The sequence below is a fragment of the Vombatus ursinus genome, unplaced genomic scaffold, assembly GCF_900497805.2.
Source record: "Vombatus ursinus unplaced genomic scaffold, bare-nosed wombat genome assembly UNPS02009173.1, whole genome shotgun sequence".
NCBI lineage: Eukaryota > Metazoa > Chordata > Mammalia > Diprotodontia > Vombatidae > Vombatus > Vombatus ursinus.
Window position 1 is genome coordinate 1,759,750 of NW_020948951.1, and position 23,498 is coordinate 1,783,247.

The 23,498-nt window shown below is 47.7% G+C and overlaps 1 protein-coding gene across 1 annotated transcript in view; it reads right to left on the reverse strand.

Moving 5' to 3' along the window:
- The window catches only part of CACNA1A (calcium voltage-gated channel subunit alpha1 A), a 134,721-nt gene that overhangs the window by 30,361 nt on the left and 80,862 nt on the right, over positions 1 to 23,498 (reverse strand). The window contains exons 31-38 of the mRNA XM_027851278.1: positions 22,362 to 22,445; positions 13,884 to 14,000; positions 13,275 to 13,340; positions 11,197 to 11,312; positions 10,639 to 10,789; positions 9,907 to 10,034; positions 7,211 to 7,307; positions 4,457 to 4,562 (exon numbers count right to left, since the gene is read on the reverse strand). Of these exons, the coding sequence (XP_027707079.1) occupies positions 4,457 to 4,562; positions 7,211 to 7,307; positions 9,907 to 10,034; positions 10,639 to 10,789; positions 11,197 to 11,312; positions 13,275 to 13,340; positions 13,884 to 14,000; positions 22,362 to 22,445 (865 nt within the window). The remainder of the gene's footprint in view (positions 1 to 4,456; positions 4,563 to 7,210; positions 7,308 to 9,906; positions 10,035 to 10,638; positions 10,790 to 11,196; positions 11,313 to 13,274; positions 13,341 to 13,883; positions 14,001 to 22,361; positions 22,446 to 23,498) is intronic.

The window sequence follows — 23,498 nt, forward strand, 5'->3', positions numbered from 1 at the left end:
CTTGTCTGTTATTTCAATTATCTTTTGATTTTCTACTTTAGCATTCTAATACCCTATGATGAATATGACATTTTTTTCTTAGTGTTATTTCTAGAAGATGTAAGTTTTCATAGAACTGATCAACTTTGGCCTCTCTGGCATCACTGGTTGGAGCATAGAGTTGTATTATTCTGATATTGAATGGTTTGCCTTGGATTCAGATATAATTCTGTCATTTTTGAGATTATACCCCAGTATTGTTTTCTCACCCTTTTATTGACTATGAGGGCTATTCCATTTCTTCTAAGGGATTCTTGCCCACAGTAATATATGTAGTGATCACCTGAATTAAATTCACCTATTCCCATCCATGTAAGTTCACTGACACCTAAGATGTCGATGTTTAATCTTTCCACCTCCTGTTTGACCACATCCAGCTTACCTTGGTTCATAGATCTTACATTCCAGGTCTCTATGCACTATTGATTTTTACAGCATTGGGCTTTCCTTTAGTCATCAGACACATCTGCAGCTGAGCTTCTTTTCAGCTTTGGCCCAGCCCCTTCACTGGTACTAGAGCTGCTTGTACTTGTCCTCCACTCTTCTCCAGTAGCGTGTTGGCCACCTTCCAACCTGAGGGGGTCATCTTTTCATGCCATATCCATTATCATTTTAATACTATCCATGGGGTTTTCTTGGCAAAGATACTGGAGAGGTCTGCCATTTCCTTTTCCAGTGGATCCCCTTTTGTCAGAACTCCCCACTATGAGCTGTCCATCTTGGGTAACCCAGCATAGCATAGCTCATGGTTTCATTGAGCCACTCCAGCCCTTCCACCACAGCAAAGCAGTGATCCAGGAGTGGGGCCCCCAAGATATCCTCTGACTTTGGAGACTCAGGGAGCTGCTCTTTTAAAGTTCTACTTTCTCATTCTCCTTCCACATTCTCCCCTCCTTCCAGCCCCCATTGTCTTTCACTTTGTTTGTTCCCCAGCTTGGACCTTGTGGCCAGTTCCATTAGTGACATTCCACTGTATCTGCCTTGCTAGTTCCCAATTCTGAGGAACATCTTCTGTTTGTTTTTTCTGCTCCTAAGCTGCTCACAAATTGCAAGATAGTTGCTTGGGTTCACTAGATTCATGTTCTCTAATGGTAGCTGGACTGTCCTTTTATTTGTCTTTGGTCAAATTTCTGTCTTATCCCCTATGAGAGTTGCCCTCACCTTTTTCCTTTCTTCAGCTTCCAAACTTGATTCCTTTCCAGCTGACCTGGACTCTTAATTGTTTAATATGGAAGCTGACTTGAGTTCTCTATACTTCCATCTTCCCCCACTCTCCCAAGTCTCTCTTCATCATCATGCATCTTCTCCTCTTTCTCCTGGGCCTCCATGGATAAGAGGAGCTTCATCTTTGCCAAGACAAAGCCCTCCACCAACTTTTTTGGCTGTTGCTTCCACTTTCTGTTTCCTTCAGAAGCAGCTAGGTGGGTGCAGTGGATCATACAGAGAACCTGGAATCAGGAAGACCTGAGTTCAAATCCTGTCTCTGGCCTTGTACTAGTTGTGTGACTCATGGCAAGTCACAACCCCTGCCTCAGTTTCCACATCTGTAAAATGAAGATAATAACAGCACTTACCTCCATGGTTTATTGTGAGGATAAAATGAGATATCTGTGCTATATAAATGCTAGTCAGTATTATTCAAAGTCTTTCTTTGCCAATTGTCATCTCTCTCTCTCTGATATTTTTCAGCCTCTCCTTCTTTACTGTTTCCTTCTTCTCCATCTACACCATGCTCAACTCTCCCAAATCCTAAAAAACAAACAACCCAATCCAATCTTTTCCTCTATTCTGCTACTTCTGTGAGCTAACCCTTCTAACTTCTCTTCCCTTTTACCACCAGACTTCTCAAGAGTCATCTCCGCTTCCTTCATCACCTGCTTGTTAACCCTGGCTTCTATGCTTACTGCCCTTGCCAAACCATTCTCCCCAAGGTGCCCAAAAGCTTCTTCATTGCCAAACCCATCCTCATTCTCTGTAGCAACTACCACTGTTGCCTCCCTCACCCTGCCACCCCCCAGCCCACTCACCCACTCCCGCCACTCCTTACACTTCTTTCCTACCTGGGCTTCTATTATTCTGTCCCATCCTGGGCTCCTCCAACCTCTCTGAGCTACCTTTGACTTCTCCTAAGTCACAGCTCTGATTAGACCTATCTTGCTCAGCACCATTTAGCAGCTCCTCAGGGTCCACAAAATAAAGCCTAAACTCAAGGTGTTACACAATCTGCTCCAGTCTACATTTCTACCTATATGTCAGGCATATCTGAAAGAGTGCTGAGCTAGGAGTTAAGGCCTCTAGGTTTGAATCCAGGCTTGGACACTTACTAGCTGTGTGACTGTGGGCAAGCCACTTCACCTCTGTCTGCCTCAGTTTCCTCATCTGTAAACTTAGGATCATCATCTTTGCACCACCTACTTCACTACATTGTTTATTGTGAAAAAAAAGTGCTCTGTAAATTTTCAGATACCAGATCAATGGGACTTCTTACTCCATCCAGGAAGGATATTCCCCAAATATACTTTGTACCTGTTAAGATTCAAGTCATCCATCAAGGACTCATCCCAGTGCCTCCTTCAAACTTATCTGACCATACGAGTTGGGTCCTCTGGCTTTTTGTTCAGACTCCTATAGCATGGCCTTTGTGGCTTTCCTAGGGCATTCCACTCACTGCTTTGCATTAGCAGTATATAGACACTTGCTTTATTCTCCAATTAGACTGTGAGCCCCTGGATAGCAAGGGTCACCTCTTATCTATCTCTGTGTTACATCTTTAGCACAGGAAGTGTGCAGTAAATATGTGGTGAATGAAGATGAAAAGTATGAGCAGTATAATCTTTTAAAGAAATACTGCTCCCTCTCACAAGCATACTTATGCCTTCCAGAACCTGGAACACCTTTTTCTTAACCATACTATGCCCCTAAGCTGTCCCATCACTGACTCTCTCTCCTTTCTCTTCCTACCAAACTTTTGACTTTACCACTGACATTTGATTACTTTCATGTGTGTGTGTGTAAATATATATACATATACATACATACATATATATATATATATGTGTGTGTGTGTGTGTGTGTGTGTGTGTGTGTGTATTGCTTCTAGGTACAGTGGATTGAGCACCAGGCCTGGAGTCAGGAAAACCTGATTTCAAATCCCTAGTCAGACACTTACAAGCTATGTAGCCCTAGGCAAGTCACTTAACCTCTGTCTGTCTATAAAATGGGGATAATAACGGTACCTGCCTTAAAAGGTTGTTTCGAGGGTCAAATAAGCTTAACAGAGTGCTTGGTACATAGAAGGTATTATATAAATGCTAGCTGTTACTATTATTATCCTAACATACTTAAAAGCATTTCTGGTAGGTTAAAGATTATTCACTACAATCTTGTTTTTACTTAAGCCCTTATCTTCCAAGTTGGCTAACACTTTTCTTCCTGTAACTAACCTCTGCGCTTTAGTGCTTGGGATGTGCTTTCTCTTAAGCTGTGGGGATGTATTGATTGCACTAAGCTATCTACACTCTCTTTCCAGACTGTTGGCTAATCACCTTGGGCATATGGACATACCTTTGCCAGATGGATGGATGCCTGGGGTTATGGGTTATGGGTGCAGTGTATGGCCATGGAAGAGGATGAGACAAACAGGTGCCACCCAGCTGGACATGCACAAACAGCTCTGGGATCCAACCAGGTGAGTTACCCAGCTAACTCTGGCTTCAGACCAAGTCTTGCACAAATGATCACAACCACCCACCTCAGTGGGCTCAAAGGGAAAGTCTTCACAGAAGTGACGAGACTTCATCACACAGCACTCCAAAGATGATAGACATTTTCTCTAGAGGCAGGGATTCCAGTGTCGGCTCATTAGATTTTTCCCTCCAAGGAGAGTATGAAAGAGTCTAGCAAAGGTCTTGCTATGTACCCTGCAGAGTCAGGGGCAGTACATGGGTCTCTGGGGTCCAACTGCTTATCCTTAACTTCCTCATTATTTCCACCATTGCTTAGAAGATGTTCCCTAGGAGAGGTCCCTAAAGACACTCGATTGAATGCTCTCTTTTCCAGGAGTTTGGGGTGTTTGGGACCCTGATATGAGTCTTCCTGTCTCTCTTCCTTCTCCTGTCCAACCCATTTATCCACAGCTACCCTCCTGGGGAAGGAGGTTTTCAGGTAGTCAATGGAATCTTTGGGTAGAGACACTCTATCCTGCCAGAACATGGACTAGGATCTGTTGAGCTTCTTCTATTCAGTCTGGCATAGGAAGAGCAACACCTATGAGCCCTTTACGTGGGCCCAGTCAGGACTGGCCCATCAGATCTCAGAGGAGCCATTGCACATCTCCCCACAAGCCCTCCTGCCTTTCAGACGACCAAGGCCCTGGATCAGCATTGATGCCTCCCATCTCTCTCACCCCCTCTTTTACCTTTGGCAATTTTAATGTCTAGGGCTGTCCGGATCAGGGCCATGAGAGTAGAGTTGAAATGAACCGTGTTGTCATCTGCAACGGGCAAATCCATTCGCAGAAGTCTCTGCAGAGAGTTGACATAGAACCTATCAGCCCAGTGGCCCTCTCGTGGTCCCCCATGTCCTCAGCCCCCTTTAGAATGCATTTCAAAAACCAAAGAGCAGCAGGAAGAACTCTGTGGTTGGCCAGGTATCTGGAGGTTACCCATAGTCCCCATTTCTTCTGGTGAAGGGAGAGCCAGGCAGTGGCCAGCTCCTGGGCTCCTATCTTCTGTCTAAGAGGAGAGATCTCTCCTTTGTGATGGCTGCTTGAGCCCTAATGCCTTCTGCATCCTCTGCACGAGGCAGGGAATGCCTTCTGTCTGTAATCATTCTCATGAATCCAGCACCTGTGCCCTGCAATCCTTGTACCCACCCCGCACCATTACCCCCAGGTCTTCCAATGCCTTGGCCCAACAGAGTTCTCCCTGGATGGCTCTGTTCAGATCAAACTCCAAAGAAAAAGATAACATGTCTGGAAGCCTCACAGACCCATTTTTGGGGAGTACATGCAGGCAGCATAGGCAGAGGCAAAAGCACAGAGCACATGGGCCAAGGGATGGGTAGGAATACCCTCCAGCTTGGGCCAGGCCGTGTAAGATCAGACCAGACCATCACACGCTACATTCCCTCTGAGAAGATGCTCAGTGTGCACGCGGGTGGGCAGGCAGGTGGTTGATTATACAGGCCACTGGCCCTGGGGAGGAGGGAGGTGGAGCCATGCAGGACATGCAACGTGGAACACCAAGCACCACACAGCAGCCATGGACAAGGCGTCACAGACAGGAAAGCATCCACATGGAATCTCGAGACTCATTCATAGCTCCCATAGAGATCAGTACTCAGTGACAGGTCCAGATTTCGGCTCAGTGCAGTGGTGGGGGGTGGGAGTAGGGGTGGGGTCTGCTCCCTAGGTCCCAGGTAAGGGCACTATTCCAAGGTGCTAGGTGGTGTGGGCAGGAAGGATGGCCAGGTCAGGCTGTAAGTGGCATGGAGATGGTGTTGGGGTGTGAGGCCCACCAGGGGATTAAGACATTGAGCCCACTGTCCTTAGTGGAGCAGGTAGCAAGAAACAGGAAGATGAGGAATTAGGGATGGGAAATCCAGAGACATGAACCCAGCCAGGAAGGAGAGGGAGAGTCACAGAGACTATGAGGAAGAGAGAGAGACAAAGAGAAGAATGCAAGAGTGGGAGGCTTAAAGAGGGAGAGATGCGGAGGCAGAGGCAAAAACAAACATGCATGTGTTCATGGACCAGGAGAAGTAGAGAAAGAGCAAGAGAGGAGAATGAGATGAGACACAAAGGGGATGATGTAAAGTGGCAAACATCTCCAACGCCCAAAGGCGGATGGCATTGGCTGCCATGAAGCGGCGTGGGAGTGACATGGAAGAAGACAAAGTCAGGGTGAATCAGGACCCGAAGAGAAGGAAGGATGAATGAGGAGGGCAAGGGAGAGAAGCTATGAGACAGGCTAGAACTGCATTGACAGAGAAGGGGGTGGAAGGGACACTGTGAAGGGAAGGGAAAGGGAGCCAACCAAGGTTAGGACTATTAGGGTCGTTTGTCAGGGGGTGATTGTCTTTCTTTTTTCTAAAGTTCCAGAATTTTAGATAGTTACTGTGGCTCATCTGAAAAAGCTGTCCTTTGGAGAGATGGGAATCCCAGGGTCATGCAGGGCCTGGAGAGAAGGTTTACTTGAGGTTTGCAGGGGGGAAGGTTAGGGGGATGGGCTTTAGTTCAGAAGCCCAGCTGAAACTTCAGAAAGGTCCTGCCTCAAAGGCTGCCTGGAACTTCCTGCTGCAGGCTCTCTCTGACTGGGGGAACTCTTTTCTCCCTTCAGCATGCACAGGGCCCCATCATGCACATACCCCTTACCCCTGCCCCACCCTGGGCCCTTCCTGGGAGATGCAGCATGCATATCCACAGTGTCAGGGAGCCAGCCTGTCCTGGGACCCCAGCTTCGGCTTGCCCGTCTACTCTGGAACAACAAAGAAGCACATTCCAATATTGGGGGCCGGGCATCCAGGGGGCTCTGTAAAGCCATCCCTGGGTATCGGGGTGGATGTGTGTGTGGGGATAGGAGAGTGGGAAAGAGGGCTCAGATGATCATGGGAAATCTCCCTTCTTTCCTTAGCTAAGCATGGCTCCAGAGGATTGGAGACCTTCTTGGGGACCTCTCTGGGGTGAGCCAAGATAGTCCTGTCCTGTTCAATATCTCCATCTTGCCACAGGTTTTCTATGCCCTTCCCCACTTCCCAGGCCAGGGTTGAGGGCTGTACAGCATGTACCATATGTATGTATGTATGTATGTATGTATGTGTGTGTGTGTGTATGCATGTGTGAAGTGGTGGGGTGGTGATACTTGCTTTTTGAAGGTGAGTTTGCTTCAGGACAGTGATTGAGGTTCTGAGGGACTTGGGCTGATTCTCTAGGGGCCCCTCCCACCCCATGCTACTGGCCATAATGGAGTCTCTGAAACACAACACACTAACCAAAGAGGATGGACACAACTGTATTGGTTAAAGAAGATCATGACGATGATAATTATTTTGCTCGAGGAAAAAAAAAAAGGAAGTATCAATAGAAAAAGAGATCTGGTAGGTTGTCTTTGTCAGCATTTAAAAAAAGAAAAGTGACCTTTTTTTCCTTTGGTGGGTGTCAGATTTAGTCTACCTTATAAGCAACTCGGGCTGGACACTTCTTCCCCAAACCCAGGGGCGGAGACATGTGTCTGAGCATCTCATACATGTCCGGGTAAGCCATGCGGCCCCTGGCAGCACCAAAACAACAAAACCAGAACCGAAAACAAAAACAAAAAACAAAAAACAAAAAACCAAAAAACCGAGAGAGGAAAAAAAACACAGAGAGAAGAACCACACGAGCCAAAAAAATCAGGAAAAAATAGAGAGAGAGATGCAGAGAACAAGAAAATATATTTTTTAAACAAATTGAAAAGGGGAAAAAATGGAAGAAAAGTAATAAAAAAATATTACTTTACTGCTCGTTGTCAGAGAGAAAGAGAAAAGTCATGTTCGCTTCTGACTTTGATTTATTGGCAGATTGGCAGGAAGGGCCTTGAAACTCTCTACCAGAAACCTGGAAATCTTTTTTTTTTCTTTAAACTTGGGCAAAGTCCCACAGCTTAGAAGGGGATATCTTACTGGGAAAGGGAGGGACCTGGGAAAGAGGGCAGGACACGTCAGGAGTTGAGGGGAAAGGGAGTGGAGTCAATGGTGGAGTCGTCAATGCAGTTTTACTCCTCCCCAAATGGAAATCCATATTAATGCGACTTTGGTTTGGGGAGGGGGCAGTTGAGACCCTGGAATGTCCAGCTTCAGCTAACAGCAAGCAGAGATGGTGGAGGGTAACTTGAGATATATGCTCCATGCTTTTTGAGTCTAAGTGACTGCGTTATCTTAGGCATTCTGTTTGCTAAGAGGTCACTAATTAAATGCAAGATATATCGAAAGATGTATATATATATATATATATATGAAATATATATATTAAGAACCAAAAGCCACATTCATTCCGTTGATGCTAGCAGGTTTTAGTGGAAATCAAACCTTGCAAGCAACCCTATGAGGACATTTCTTGCCTAAGCCGAGAGGGGGAGATATAACACGCAATAAACTGTACATATCCTTATAATGAATCCGACCGCTGTAAGAAGAATACATCGGTGTTAGTGCAGATTCTAAGGGTCAAATACAACATATACATGTATACAGACACACAGCATCACACAGAGACGTCATGGGATCACAGCCACAGAGATAAATAACAGGGCTGGAAATTCCCAGCACTGGCTCCAGACATTTGTACCAGAGTAAAAGTACCAGAGTAAAACTGGAGAAATGTCACCACACACAAAGAGAGTGAGGAACGAGGGGCAATGAGAATAGTCTTTCTCGCCCTTAATTTTTACATTTCTGGCTAAGCAAGCACACTGATTAGCCAACCTAAGGGGACAGTCATCTGCTTGGAGACAAACTCTGTGCTCGAGCCAAAGCTAGTTCTGATACCCCGGCCCACAGGGGTAAGTAGACAGAGTGGGGCTGTGGAAAGAGCCCTGGGTTCACATCCTGCCTTTGTTACTTGTTAGCTGAGGGATCTTGGGATGATCCTTTTCTCTGTCTCTGGGCCTCAGATTCTTCATCTGTAAAACGAGGGGGTCAGACTAAGGGCTCCCTGAAGTCTCTAGATTAAAAATCAAATCTGTTTATACTGGCGTGCTTATGTGTGCGCACGCATGCATGCATACACACACACACACACACACACACACACACACACACACAAACACATACCCATCCCCTGAATGAATTGGGAAAGGGTGGTGGTGTTACAACAACAAAGCACAGTCGGGCTTGAAAGGCAACCCCTTCCTGGGCCTGCAGACAATCTGAATAGCCTCTCTGGGTGAGGACAGCAGAGGCAAGGGGTTAATGGTTATCAGAAAAGCAGTTGGATGCAATTCAACTGAAATGACCTAAAGTTAAAAGAGTAAAAGTTAATCACCAGCAAAAATCTAAGTCCATTGACCCTAATGGTTCCTCTAGGCCTGGCCAGGGTCCCGGGAGGTCCCTGCCTAGGGTCAAATAGCTTCTCAGGGGCTGCAGTAACAGAACATCCACCTCTTCCTGTCCCTGTCTAGCTCTCCTGGATGAGACATGAAAAGGTTCCAAAGGGCCAGGCATGAGAGGCTCCCAGTGGGGTCTTTCAAGGACCATCAGCCCTTGAGCTTAAGGCCCAAGGGGGGATGAGTGGGAATCCTTGCATGATGATTGGGTTGGGAATTTGGGGGCTATTGTACAGTACTTTACCCCTGTTTTGTTAAATAGAGGAGGGTGGTCTGGAGGAGAGGGGTGCTTGTTTTCTGGGGGGCTTGCCATATTAGTAGTACAAGGAAGTGGAGGGAGAAAGTAAAGGGGGTAGGGGCGTCAGCTTAGGGTCTTCAAGATGTGAAGCCCAACATCCTGCCAAAGGGCCCTCGGCCCTTGACATCAAAGGTCTGACAAGGTCTTTTAGCCTAGAGTTCAGATTTTGTGCAGGGTCAGGATCAGTCCAGATCCCAGGACAAGTCGGCACTTCCTCCTCCTCCTATGGGCCCTTCCACCTTCCCTTTAACCGGTCTGACCACGCAGGGCTGTTGCTTTGTCCCTACACCAAAATGAATGTTAATAGGAGTATCAGGTGGTGGCCAACCCAGCACCTCTCTCCTCCTAAAGAGGTGAGACAGAGGTCCTGGAAGTAAGCTTAGGCCTGTGGAGCCCAGCTTTCCTTCTCACAGCTCTTAACCTTGCCAGTGGAGCCCATAGAGGCTGGGAGCTAGGGGTGAGGCCAGAAGAGTTCAGATAACTTCTTACCAAGCTGCAGGATCATATTCAGCCCAGACACGCACATACTCATCCAGGTGGTGGGGGCCCAGGATGGAAGAATCTCGGGTGAGATACTCAAAATTGTCCATGATGACAGCCACAAAGAGGTTCAGCATCTGCCGTGGACCAGGGTAGAGGAAGCAGCTTTAAGTGAGAGCCCAGAACAAAAAGACCAAAGTGATCCCTGTCTCCGTCTACTCTTCTCCCCATCTGTCTTATAAATTCCCATTTCCCTTACCTTCATCTTGAGCTTCTCCTTTATTCACATCCTCCTACAGATTTCTTGATAATTCCTACCTAACCCTCCCTGCCCCTATCTCCCCCCTGGCAGAGAAAGCTACCCAAGGATCTCTTCCACAGAAAATGAGTGGGTGGGCCCAGCCTTCTAAGGCAGCTCCACATCTCTGAAGGAACCATGGCAAGCCTATTCCTCTGGTTGTTAGCCTATACTGCCTTAGATTGGTGTCATTTTTGTTTAGACTACCCTCCTACTCGATGATGAATCCCATGGGGCTGGTACCATGTCTTCCTTCTCTGTCCATACCCTAGAATGTTGCCAAGCATGGGGCCTTACATGAGGTCATTGATTAATCAATGTTTATGGAACGAATGAGGGATACTCCAGCCACAATGCAGCAGGACAGAAATGGTGCCCCCCCTTCCCATCCACCCCCATCCCCAGAGAAGAGTGAGGGCCAATGAGATCCTCTCCAGACTCACCAGAAAGGAACAGAGGAAGATGAAAGATACAAAATAAAAATAGGCAAACTCATTTCCACACTCGGGCTCCCTGATGCCAGAGTTCTTATCGCAGGGTTTCCCACTGAGGCAGGACAGCATGATGTTATGCCATGCTTCACCTGTGGCACTCCTAGGGACAGAAGAGAAGTCAGACCCTGTTGTGCTGAGGGAGCACCAGACACCTGCCCAACCCCTTCCTTGAACTTCAGCCCCTTTGCCCTGAATCACGGCCTTTCAGCCTTCCCCATAGTTAGGGTAGGAAAGGAGGACAGAGGACTCCTGATATCACTTTTTGTGTCTACTCCCAAAACACCACTCTAGTATTCACAGCCACGTCCAGTATTTGGCAGGCACAGACCAAAGTGCCGGGTCTCAGCTCAAGTACAGAGCTAAGGAACCAAAGAATGAAGGAACCTTACTTGAGGCCCTGTCTTTTCTCCTCTCCTCTGCCTCTGCTCTCCTCCACCAAAGAGGTCTGTATCGGGGTTCCTGTACCTCTCTGTCCCTCCTGCTTCTTCCCTGGAACCTCCATCTCACCTGAAGAGGAGCATCAGTGCCTGGAAGAAGGTGCGGAAGTTGTTGTGCTCCGTGATTTGGAAATCATCATCATCATTGTCTTCTTCTTCCACATCGATGCCAATGTTTCCAAACACCTAAGGGAGGCAAAGCATTCTCAGGGAAGAGGATTCTGTTACTCCCAAGCCTGGGGTCCTGGTCAGTACTCGGGAGCTTAGATTGGAGCCAGCCCTTGCTCTCGTGGGGCTCACAGACTCAGGCGGGGCAGGGAGGGGATAAGACTTCAATGAACACAAGATAAACGCTTCAGGGAGGTGCAAAATGAAATACGATTCTACAAAGGACAGGAAAGATGAAATGGAAGATAAGTGATAACGTGGGAAATATAGATATCTGGGAGGATTTCCTGTTGCGATAACCCACTAAGGAAAACAGTCTGTCAAGAATCCCAAGTTAGTAGGAAATCAACTAGAGGCAGCTGGTGGCGCAGTGGCCTAGAATCAGGAAGTCTTGGGTTCAAATTTCACCTCAGACACTGACTACCTGTGTGAGCCTGACCTCGGGCAAGTCACTTGCCTGTCTGCCTCAGTTTTCTCACCTGTAAAATGGGGATAATAACACCACTCACCTCCCAAGGTTGTTGTGAGACTCCGGTAAGACAATATCTGTAAAAATGCCTGTCTATTGTCTGTTGGTGTTATAGAAATGCTTATTTCAGAAATATTTTTGAAAAGAATGATACTCTGATTTTACATTTCTCTGATGTGGATGTGATTGTAAGTCAACAGATTATAAAGATTAAGCCAAGAAACTGCTAGAATTAATGGAAAATTGACCTCAAGCAAGACTACCTCCAATTTCTTCCCCTGGAACTCAGTTTTTATTTGTCTGAATTAACCCTGTGCTTCTTCCGGCAGTCAGCTGAGCCACTATGCAACCAACATCATGTAGTGGACGGGGTCATTAAGCTGGAGGCCCTCTTAGATGGATAAGACAAGCATTCCTGCCACATAGCCTTGCGAGGTATGAAGAGGCAGATGACTACTGGGGGGGATTAGGGAAGACTTCATGAGGGAGGCAGCATTTGATTTGTGCTTTAAAGGAGGGACAGGAAGTTCAGCAAGTATGGGGGTGGGGAGGGCATTCTAGGCGTAGGGAACAGCCTTTGCAAAGGCATGGAGATGGTCAATCATGGAGCTGTTCATTGTCTAGAGCATACATGATGTGTGTGAGTAAAAATGATATGAGATAAGATTTGGGTACATCTGACCAAGGGGAAGCCAGCTGCTGCATGAGACTGAGTGCGAGGCCTGCACACTCCATTTTACTAGTCTCTATGACCTTGCAGGTCACTGGTCTATCACTAGGAAGACAACATTTTTTGTTGCTGTTGTTGCTGTTGCTGTCATTTCTGTCATGTCTGACTCTTCATGATGTTATTTGGGGGTTTTCTTTTTTTTCTTTTTTCTTTTTAGGCAATTGGGGTTAAGTGACTTGCCCAGGGTCATACAGCTAGTAAGTGTCACGTGTCTGAGGCCAGATTTGAACTCAGGTCCTTCTGACTTCAGGGCCAGTGCTCTATCCACTGAGCCACCTAGCTGCCCCCTAATTTGGGGTTTTTTTGACAAAGATCCTGGAGTGGTTTGTAATTTCTTTCTCCAGCTTGTTTTACAGATGAGGAAACTGAGGCAAACAGGATTAAGTGATTTGCCCAGGGTCACACAACTAGTAAGTGTCTGAGGCCACATTTGAACTCAGGAAGATGAATCTTCCTGACTCCAGGCCCAGAGCTCTATCCAGTGTGCCACCGAGCTACCAGAAAAACAATGTGGTGTAGTGGAAAGGAGACTCGGGCAAACCCCACCCCCTCTCTAGGTCTCAGACTTCTCATTTATGATGAAGTCGAATTAGATTATCATGTAGATCCCTTCCAGCTCATCCCCCAGTTTCCAGATCTAGCATTTTGCTGTCCTTACTCTGCATGAAGTAAATGGGAAATTCCACTCCCCTAGAAGGGGAGTTTTAAGAGGAGGAGGGAGGAAAGGATACCCCACTTCGGGGTCAACAGAGGTTCTTGCAGAGAATTACCCACAACTCACCTGCATCCCTATGATGGCATAGATGAAGAAAAGCATGGCAATCAGAAGGCAGACATAGGGGAGAGCCTAAAGAGAAGTCAGGTGAAGACTTTTAGTTTCCTTCCCCCTATGATGATCCATACCTTCCTGACTGAGAACTACATCTTCCCACATCCTCCCTTCTTAAACTGTGGGTCGAGACGCCACATACCCACAGTCGAAAAAGCGCCGAAGGGTCGCAAGTGGGAAAAGTTTAAGAAGCCCTGCAGTCTTCTCTACATGAATGATCTCAATCTGTACTTTGCTTAGACCAAATGTCTCTAGGTTTGGACAGTGCAGGTTAGGATCTGGTAGAAAGTGAAGAAGCAACAGAGGAAAGGAGAGCCTCTTGCTAGGTTTGGACTCTGGAATGGCTCAAAACATCCTTGGCTGAATTAACTCAGTATCACTGTCAGTGCTCCTGAGGGGGGTCTTCAGAAGTAATGCTGGAGCTTTGCTAAAGACCTAGCCTCATATTTGGTATTTTCTCATCATTACTTCTACCTCTTTCACGGGAGTAACTGGTACCGGCCTTCTCAGTGTAAGCCAGACCTGGGGGCAACCCCTCCCTTTGTCCTCACAATCCCTTACCTTGAAGGACTGTACAAAGGTCCAGAGGAGGATGCGAATGGTATAACCCTGGCGAAGCAGCTTGATGAGGCGGGCAGCCCGGAAGAGGCGGAGGAAGCTGAGGTTGATAAAGTTGTTCTGGGAAGATGGAGAGAAGGCGTGACCATCTGCCCACACAAATAGGCCCCCAAAGCCACTCAACCTCTACGTCAATCTGGACAGTGCCAGAACCCAAAACCAAGTAGAGAAAGCAATCTAAACCCCAACCAAGAGGGAAAGGAAAGAAAGGATGAGCCAACACAATGTCACTAAGGAAAAGCTTGAAAGGAAGGGGAAAAGCAAGAGAGAAAGGAGGCAGGGAAAAAAAAATTCAATAACTCAAAATGGAAGCCACTTGCTAATACCCTCCCACCTGCCCCAACCCTGTAACCCGTAAAAAAAGGAAAGAAAAAGGAAGAGAAGAAAAGGAAAAGAAATAAAAATATTTGAATCATCCAATCAGGAAAAAAATTATTATGGTTTTTGTTTATCCCAACAACCAAATGCACTGAGACACTAGGACACAAGCAGGTAACGTCGCCGATTCTCGTCACACATGTACGATGCACAGACACCAAAGAGAGGGAAGCCAGCAAGCTCAGGCCTGGTGGGCTTGTGCGTGTTACATGTGCATGTTACGATCCGGGCCAGAAATGCATCAGTCACACGGACTCAACAGGTGCACTGCACGGCACAGCACTACGCGGCGTGGCACTGCCCACCCCGCTCTGGCCCGCCCTGACCTCACCCCCAGACGATCAGCCAAGGGCTGAGAGCGGCAGCGCTCGAGCCAATTGGGAGAAGCAGAATAGGATCTTTTCTTACCCCCTTGGCGAGCGGGGATGGGGAGGACAGAAGGGAGCCGGGGCTGTTCGGCTGCAGGGTGAGTCCTCGCTGCCCGGTGAGTCCGTGAAGATGCATTTTTGGCCCTTTTCCCCCCTCTCTGGGATGGCTTCACAGCTTCTGGGATTGGGTGGAGCAGCGTGGGACCAAGCCTGCAGTAAGCGATGGAGCTCCCATGGGTGTTGTGAGCTTGGAAATGTCCCAGGCTGACAGAGGGGGTGGGTGCTGGGGGCAGGGAGTCTGAGCCATTCCTGCCACCAGCACCTCCCCTGTCAGGCCCCTCCCTGCCTTGCAGTCACAGACCTTACTTGAGGGCCCTGCTCCCTAGCTGCCGCCACCACGTCTCGCTGCTGCCTCCTCCTCCTCCTCCTCCTCCTCCTCCTCCTCCTCCTCCTCCCCACCCAAGCCAAAACCCAGGCACCAGAGAAACACTTTGATTGGCAAGGACCATATATGAACAGGAGGGGATCTGGTAGGAGAGCTCCAAGGTGCACCAATTCAGTGATGCAAGAGAAGCTGCGTCCTTAGGGAACAAATAATTTCCTGGACCAAGCTGGGGGCCTTTGGGACCCTTGTGGCAGGAGTGTAGATGTATGGGGAAGGATGATTATCCTAGTATTCCCTCATTCCCCACCCAAGGCAGGTCCCATAAGCTGCAATTCTTTCCAGTACTTTGCCCGGCTTCACTGCAGCTGGCTAGCCATTGAGGAAGAGAAGGAGGGAAAAAAGATAAGGAAGCAACTGCTTCCTTACTTGGCTGACAAGAGTGAGTTCAGCCCCCAAATTCATATGGGGATGTGTTGTAGGGGTATGTGGGTGCAAGCAGGTGTAAGGGAGGCAGGCACTATGGGTTTTTGGGGGGATGGGCTGGGGCAAAAGCAAGAACAAAATGTGGGAAGTATGCCTCAGAGATAACTGGAGTAAATAGTCTTTCTGCTCTATTCTTGGAGATGGGCATGAGGAGGGTGGGATTCAGGGGAGGGGAGGTGGAGAAGAGCCACCAGGGCCGATTGAGGGCAGAAGTAAGTGCCATATGGTGCTAGGCTAGCCTTGGAAATACAACACAAAAGTCCTGGCCTCCACTGCTTTAGCAATCCACTCAGCTTATGTAGGGGAAGGCCATTTAAAGCCTGTTAAAGGACCCCACTTTTAGTCCCCACTTAACTGGCACACACCATTCATCACCCCCAGGGAGCAATCTATTTATTTGTAAGGCTGGGTTATGGGAACTTTGTAGGTTAGCTTTGAGCAGGGCCCTTGGATCTTCTCCAGCCCTCCACGTGCCTTTCAGAGGTCTCCAGCTCCAAGAGACTATGCCAACTGCCTCAGGCACACTCATCAGGGGCACAGTGGAGGGGCATCAGCTTCAGCACCCTAGCTTCCTGACAGTGTCTGCGAGCAGGACTTAGCCTTTAGGGAACTGTTACGGTGCCTGCTGGATTCCCTGAGCTGGTGCGATGAGACAAAACACACAGCACAAATACCCTCAGTCTCCATCAACACACTAACGCAAGCCAAGGGGAACTGGGCATAAAGTTAAGCTGAAGTTGCCTTCAGCTCATGTAGTGGGTGGGACATGTGGGACAAACCCCCCAACTCTCTAGTCACTGTACAGCTGGAACCTCAGGACAGTTCCCACAGAATTGGACCTGACCACCCAGTGGACCCTGTCGAGGCACTTCACCTGGTGGCCATTTTTCTCTGCCCCCTCTTCCACTCCCTCAAAGACCCTTCCCCTCCTGTCGATCCCATAAGTGCAAGCCATCCCTTCCATGGGTGGAGCATAACATGTGGACTCTGACAGAGCATGCAGAGCAGCAGAAGCTCCCACAGCGGGACAGCGAGCCCAGGCAGGGGCAGGGGCAGGGGCAGGGGCCGGGCAGGGCAAGAAGTTTTCAGTCAGCTGTGGTGATGCTGGAAAAGTCATGGAACAGTCCCTAGGGAGAGAGGCATGCAGAAAGTCCACCGCCCACCTTAGAACACAGCAAGAGAAAGACACACAGGGGTCTAGAGAGAGGACTAAGGATGGGGCAAGTGAGGCCTGGAAGGGTGAGGGAAAGGCAGAATTTGAACCTTACTCATCCCTTATCCTCTTTTCCTGGGTAAACGGATTACAGACTCTCAAATTACCCCCAAACCTACCCACTTTATTGCTTCTCCTAATCGCCTGGATAGCCCCTGGTTTCTTTTGGACACTCCCTGCCTCTCCTCCACATTTCTCTATCTTTCCTTTGGCTAGACCTATGCGCTGAGGGGGGGCTGGAAAGCTTGGGCACAGGGAATATGAGGAGGTGAGCCTCTTCCTCCTCCTCCTTCTCTGTTCTCTCTGCCATCCCATGCTCTTTCTCTTATCTGGCCATGTGCTTCCTGGTTCTAGTATGGACAGAACCTGCTTCGATATCATGAGGCAAGACTCCCATGGTATTTCCTGCCCAACCACAAGCAGGAAGCCCCAGGAATCTCACACCCTATGAATGGTCAGAGATTTCAGGCCCTGATTCTGCTTGTCTGAGAGTTTGGGACAATATCTGCAAGGAAGCTTGGTATAGTGGATAAAATGCTGGATTTGGGATCAAGAAGGCCTGGGTTTGAATCCTGCCTCAATCACTGTCTAGCTATGTGACCCTGGCCAAGTCACTTAACCTCCCTTGACCTCAGTTTCCTCATTTGCAAAATGGAGATAATAACATTTTCCTCACAGGATAAAATGTGTTGTGAGGATAAAATGAGATAATATATATATATACATATATATATATATATATATATATAAAGTGCTTTGAAAATATTAAAGCACTATATAAATTCTTATTCTTATCATTTCGGGGCCCACCTAGCCTAGGAGAGTTTTGCTACATCAACTTTGTGCCCTAGCCAGGATGGGAGGATGGGCACCTGGGTTTCTTCTCCTCATGCTGCTTCCTTCCCTCTACTTCAGTCTGTGGTACTCTATGTGTAAAAGCAGTAATGGCTTCTTTCTGAAGCTTCTAGCTCCACACAGCCCCGGTTGTAGACCTAGCAGCTTACATGTTTCTCTTCCCCAGCAGAGGTAGCCAAACTTGGTGGAAGCTTTGGGTGACTAAAGGCTATGGTGGGAAGGCCTTAGAGTGAGTCAGAGTGGTGGCACCAACCCCACTGTAGAGATGCAGACCCCTCAGATTACCTCAGGTATCTCTAATGATAAGCTGCCCCAGATAAAAGGAAGGGGAGTGGGCTCCATCATTAGGGGAAGGAACCCTGGCAGAGAGACAAAAAGAACAATGGGAAATAATTTAAAGAGTTTCCTTTTAGGACTAGGGGTGGCACTTAGGAAAAGGGAGGCATATGCAGGCAGCAAAGTGAGACTCCTAGAAGAACAGGAAGCAGGCTGAATATATGGCATGACAATGTGGGGATTCCTAGGATAGTGACAGGCAGCAGAAATGGGGCCTGAGAATATGTGCATTGTGGGCGAGCGAGTGTAAGAGTCGGAGTGTCAGCATGTTTGCAGATAAAGGAGTATGTACAGGAGGAGGTAGGGCACCAGGGAAATGTGTAAGGGTGCAGCCTGTAGCTGGGCAGGCATCTGAGTGTACATTCCAAGGGGCTTCCTTTATGGAAGTGTCCAGGCAACAGGGGATCTGGGTGCTCCCCTCATCACTGCCTTGATGTTGCCAGCTCTCATCCAGGGCGGGCTGGGCTGTGGCTCTGCCATCCCATGCCCTTTCCACCCAAAAGCCAACTTTCTTCTTGTCTCTTCTCTGCCTCAAACCAAGTCTTGGCACATGGCCAAAGTCCCTAGCTCAGGGGACACATATGGAGAATCAAAGGCCAATGAAGGCTATATTCTTTGTCAGTGGGAGCAGGTGAGGAATGAAGAGAGAGAGAGAGAGAGAGAGGAAAGTTAGCTGTAGCACAATTAGTGCAGTATGTGGGTTATGGGTATTAGAATGTGCCCAGGGAACACAGGCTTTGAAATCAGTCTAAGAGTGAATACCCTAGCTATGTGAGGGTACTGGATATGGGTGTGTGCAAAGGAGTGTTGATACAGGGCATGCACATCACGGGATGGCTCTGTGGGGATGGTATAGCAGATACTAGGGTGCTCCCTTTAGTGAAGAGTCCAAAGAGGATTCATCTCCTGGGCACTCTTAGGGGCTTCTGACAGTCAGGAGACTAATTTGGGGAGGGAGGGGCCACTTTAAAAACAACCAAAAGAACACAGAATTCAGACCCAACAAAGATCAGAACAAAAGGGGCAAGAAATACATACAGATAGACACACACACACACACACACACACACACACACACACATATACACACACAGAGAAATAGGCAAAGAGTAAGGTGGTGGGGAGGTGGGAAGGGTGATGCGATTCAGGCTGTCCAAACGCATGGGCCATGCAGTGCCGAGACAAGAGGATGCTTTCCGCTAATGTAAGGCATTTAGGCTTCAGAAAGAAGTAAAACCAACCGGATCCTAGATGTAGATGTTGAAGATGAATGGGGGATTGGGCGGGGGCAGATGGGGAGGTTTATTCAGCATTTTAGGTTGATTCGTTACCAGTGCCAAAACCCAATGGATTTCGGTTCCAAAGAGGGGGTGGGGCAGTGGGTTTGGGATATAGTCATTGGTGTATGGACACACAGACCAGGTCATGGATGGACACATGAGTTTCATAGTGCATTTTGATTGGATGAGTTTTTCAGACGGCGTTGTGCATTGGCACATACAGTATAAAGAGCGAGCATGAAAAGAGACAAGACAAGAAACACAATCATTATATACTGCACACGAGGCAAACCAAAGTCACCCCCGGTCAATGTCAGCATTTCATCCTTATCCATCTAGCCACCCCCACCTGTCTTTGTCACTGGGTGAAAAGGGGATACAGTGTGGCTGGCTGAACTGAGGGACTTAAGACACCCAAGGCCCAGGGTCTGCCACCTCCTAGATTCTGATTGGACCAGGCAGATAGCTCTCCACTCTGCCATATTAGGCTCAGCCCCAGTGTTTGACTGGGAGAGAATGATGGGATGAGTTTACCCCATGGAAAGTTGTTTTCACAGCCTCCAACTGGAGGTTGAAAGATTGGGTACCTCCAGCCAAACTAGACTCTGAGAGGGCATGGGGCACCAGCAGATATGCCCATATTTTTCTCATTTCAGCAGGTGAGGTTACTTTCCAAAAATGGTTCTTGTTAAGGGTAGTGACAGCACTGTCACTGATGATAATCACACAAATACCAGTGCATTGTTTGGTCCCCCATCCTAGTCAGTGGCCCTGCTCAGGTTTGGCTCAGCTGATGGGGACAGTTTGGTTATCTAGACTTTCAGAAACCAGAGTTCATCCTGGTTGCAACAGTTGAAGTGGAACATCTCCCATCAGCTGCATAAGGAACGGGAAAAATCAGTCAAATCCCCCTGCCCCTACCCTGCCTCCCAGCCAAGCCCGAGGACCTGGGTCTTAAGGCTTAGCCTTACCTGCATGCTCTTCCTTCCTCTTCCCTCCCCGCTCTCTCCCTAAAAGGCCATTAGCTAGTTGGTTTGGGCTGGGACAGCAGTCATATGTATTGAAGGTAGATTTCCAGATGGGCCTGACAGGGAAACCTCAGGCCACTTGGAAAACTTCAGGGTCAAGGAGCTGGTTCAGGAGGAAATTGCTTATAGCCCTCAGAATACATATGCCCCATTCTGCAGTTGTAGAAGGGAGGCACACAATGTATATGAAAATAGTAGCTATAGATTTCCAACTTGAGATCTCTTTTGGGTAAGAAAAGACCCTCCAGAGACAGGAAGCAGTGGAGATACTTGGGCCAGGTGGCCAATCTTTAGATTGTATTTCCTCTGGTGTGGGTCCTAAACAGGAGAGCAAGGGGCTGAATAAGGGTTCCTGAGAAGGAATCTACAGCTGAGTGTTATGGAAAAGGCAGGGCTGAGGAGGCTACTCTTTATCCTGTCCCTTGGAACAGAATTGACAGCACCTTTAAACTAGGAAACAGACTAGGAACAGGGGGAACAGACTCAGCTACTTTTAGGGGAATGATCCCTTCTGTAAGTGTCCTATGTCCTACTGACCTCTCAAGATAAGGAGATAAGGCACGTTCGAAGCAGCTTCCCTTCCCCTCCCCCCCATTCCTCCCAGTTCTTTCCTAGACCCGTGGAACAATCAGCATCACAGAATGATGGGGTAGGGGTGGAAAACGTTCACTTTTGCTGCACAGACACACTTGGTGGAAGTAGTGGGGGACCAAAGGCCATTATGGGAAGGCTCTTAAAAGCTGCCTTCTCAGCTGTTCTCAGGAGTATCTGGACATTTTTTCTACTACTTTCTCCAGAGTTCAGAGCCAGCCTGCTCAAACCTGGGCCTCACCTCTCTCTGCAGTCCCCCCAAACTGACTACTTAAGTATCTTTGGTCTTTGTAGTCTCTGCCCTCCTCTGGACTCCGTTGCCCGATAGGCCTCATCTATGTTATTCCATCCCTTGGGTGACCCCAGTCCTAGGATCACTGGCAAATGGCCAAAGAAAAAAGCCAGCAGAATTACTAGGCCCTTTGGGTTTCGCCAATTAGACCAGCTAGAAAAATAAGAGTAGGGGAGGGCATCTCGGTGGGAAAATGCCTTAGGATCATGAGAGTCAGAGCTGGAAGGGGCTTTAGAGAAAATTCAACCTCTTTATTTTATAGGTAAGAAAACTGAGGAACAGAGGTTAAATTATTTTCATAAGCCTATATTGGGAGTGAATAGACATGGGATTGTAACCCAGGTCCTCTGGTTCCAAGTCTCTGCTCCTATTATATCACAGTCGCTTCTTCCAGGTAGGATGTTACTTAGGCTCAGCGTAAGTGGGGGATGAGCCTAGTTCCTCTTGAATCCCCCAAATCACATTGGGGAAGAGGGTAGGTTGGCACCAGGGCAGGGGAGGTAAAAATGGGAAGAAGGAAGGGTATTTTATGAGTACTCCCTGCTGACTAGGAGTAGGTAGGACACCTAAGGAGATGTCCTGCTCTTTGATCTGGGAGTAGCAATTCCCTTTCCCAGGACCTTATAGGGATACCTGTCTGATGTCAGGACCAACCATTGTGGTCCACAGGGAGATTATCAGTCTCCATGGGGAGATTATGATAAATGCTCCACTCCAGGTTGGCTTCCTCTGTCCCCTCTACCTCCCAAGCATCTGTACACAATATAGGCTGGGAAGGTGGTCTCATGACCTTTAAAAATCCCTTTCAACTCTCAGAATCTATGGCTTATGAATGCAAATTGCTTTTCATGTGACTTCTGGTCTCACATCATTGAGAAAGAAGTGAGAAAAAAAAACAAAAAAAAGCTCTCATCCTTTCTTCCTAGACCTTGGGTTTCTTAGCTGACCTCTCTGCATCCTTTTAAGTGAGCACTGACATCTCATCCCTTTCCCTCTGTGCCCTTCTTAGCTCAGATGGCTGAGGAAGCCCTGGGCTCTGGTCAAGTCCTAAAGCTCTCTAAGAAACCACTCTTGGCCAGCTGGGTAGCTGTAGGCTTCCTTGTTGGCCTTTCTTGCCCTATTCAGTCTGACTTTGCCCAGACCAAGGGATTGGCCCTAGGAGCCTTGCTACCTCACAGTCACAGCCCAGAGAGGAGCTAGTGTGGCACTTACCCCAAACTCGGTCACTAAAATATCAGTGATACTGCCCAGAACTGTCACAAAATCAAAGATATTCCAGGCATCCCGGAAATAATTCTAGAGAGAAAAAAAACAAAAGAAAGACAAGGAGGACAACCAGCAAGAGACCAACCACACAAATAGTCACAGCAAAACTCAGGTATGGCCAAAGCTCCAGCACTGAGGAGGAGAAGGAAAGTTGGACTGCCCCTGCCTCCCAGGCCACAGTCTGTCTGGGCAACCTTTCCTTTGCGTGTGTCTCCAGAGCACAAGGAGGGTCTGTCAGGGGGCTGCTTATAAGGTTCACAGAATTCTCTCCCCCTCCCCCTCCCCCTATGGATGCTCTGGGCTCTTCCCCAGCCCCCTGACCTTTACTTCCAGTCAATCCCAGCCTATTAAATACAGAAAAAAGGCAACAAGAAGGCTAGAATGAAATAAGGGGCTATGATGGTGGTCCCAGCTTGAAGGATTCCAACTCTTTTGAGACATACAATAAGCTCTTGATTCCCTGCTCAGTTTGAGGCTTATTAGGGGCAAATGACTTCTTCCTGAATAGTTTCTCCTCTACCCAACTCCCCTTCCTGACCTAATGTGTGGGCAGCTTCTCCTCTCTCTGTAAACCAAATACAGGATAATACAAGTTCATCTTTGCCTTTACCTGTGCTAAATATGCTTTCAAATGTTCAATATAATCCTACAAGGCAAAGTGGCATAGATCGAGACTCTCCAGGGTTCGGAGTATTTTGGTCACTGCTTACTGATTCCAGAAAGCCCCATGAACATATTATCTATCTATTTGTCCATCCGTCTGTCTGTCTATCTATCTATCTACTTATCTATCTGTCTATCCATTTGTCTATCTATCTATCTGTCTGTCTGTCTGTCCATCTGTCCGCCCATCTGTCTTCCTGTCTGTCCATTTATCTATCTATCTATCTATCTGTCTGTCCATTTGTCCGTCCATCTGTTTATCTATCTATCTATCTATCTATCTATCTATCTATCTATCTATCTATCTATCTATCTATCTATCTGTCTGTCTGTCTGTCTGTCCGTCCATCTATCTATCTATCTATCTATCTATCTATCTATCTATCTATCTATCTATCTATCTATCTATCTATCTATCTA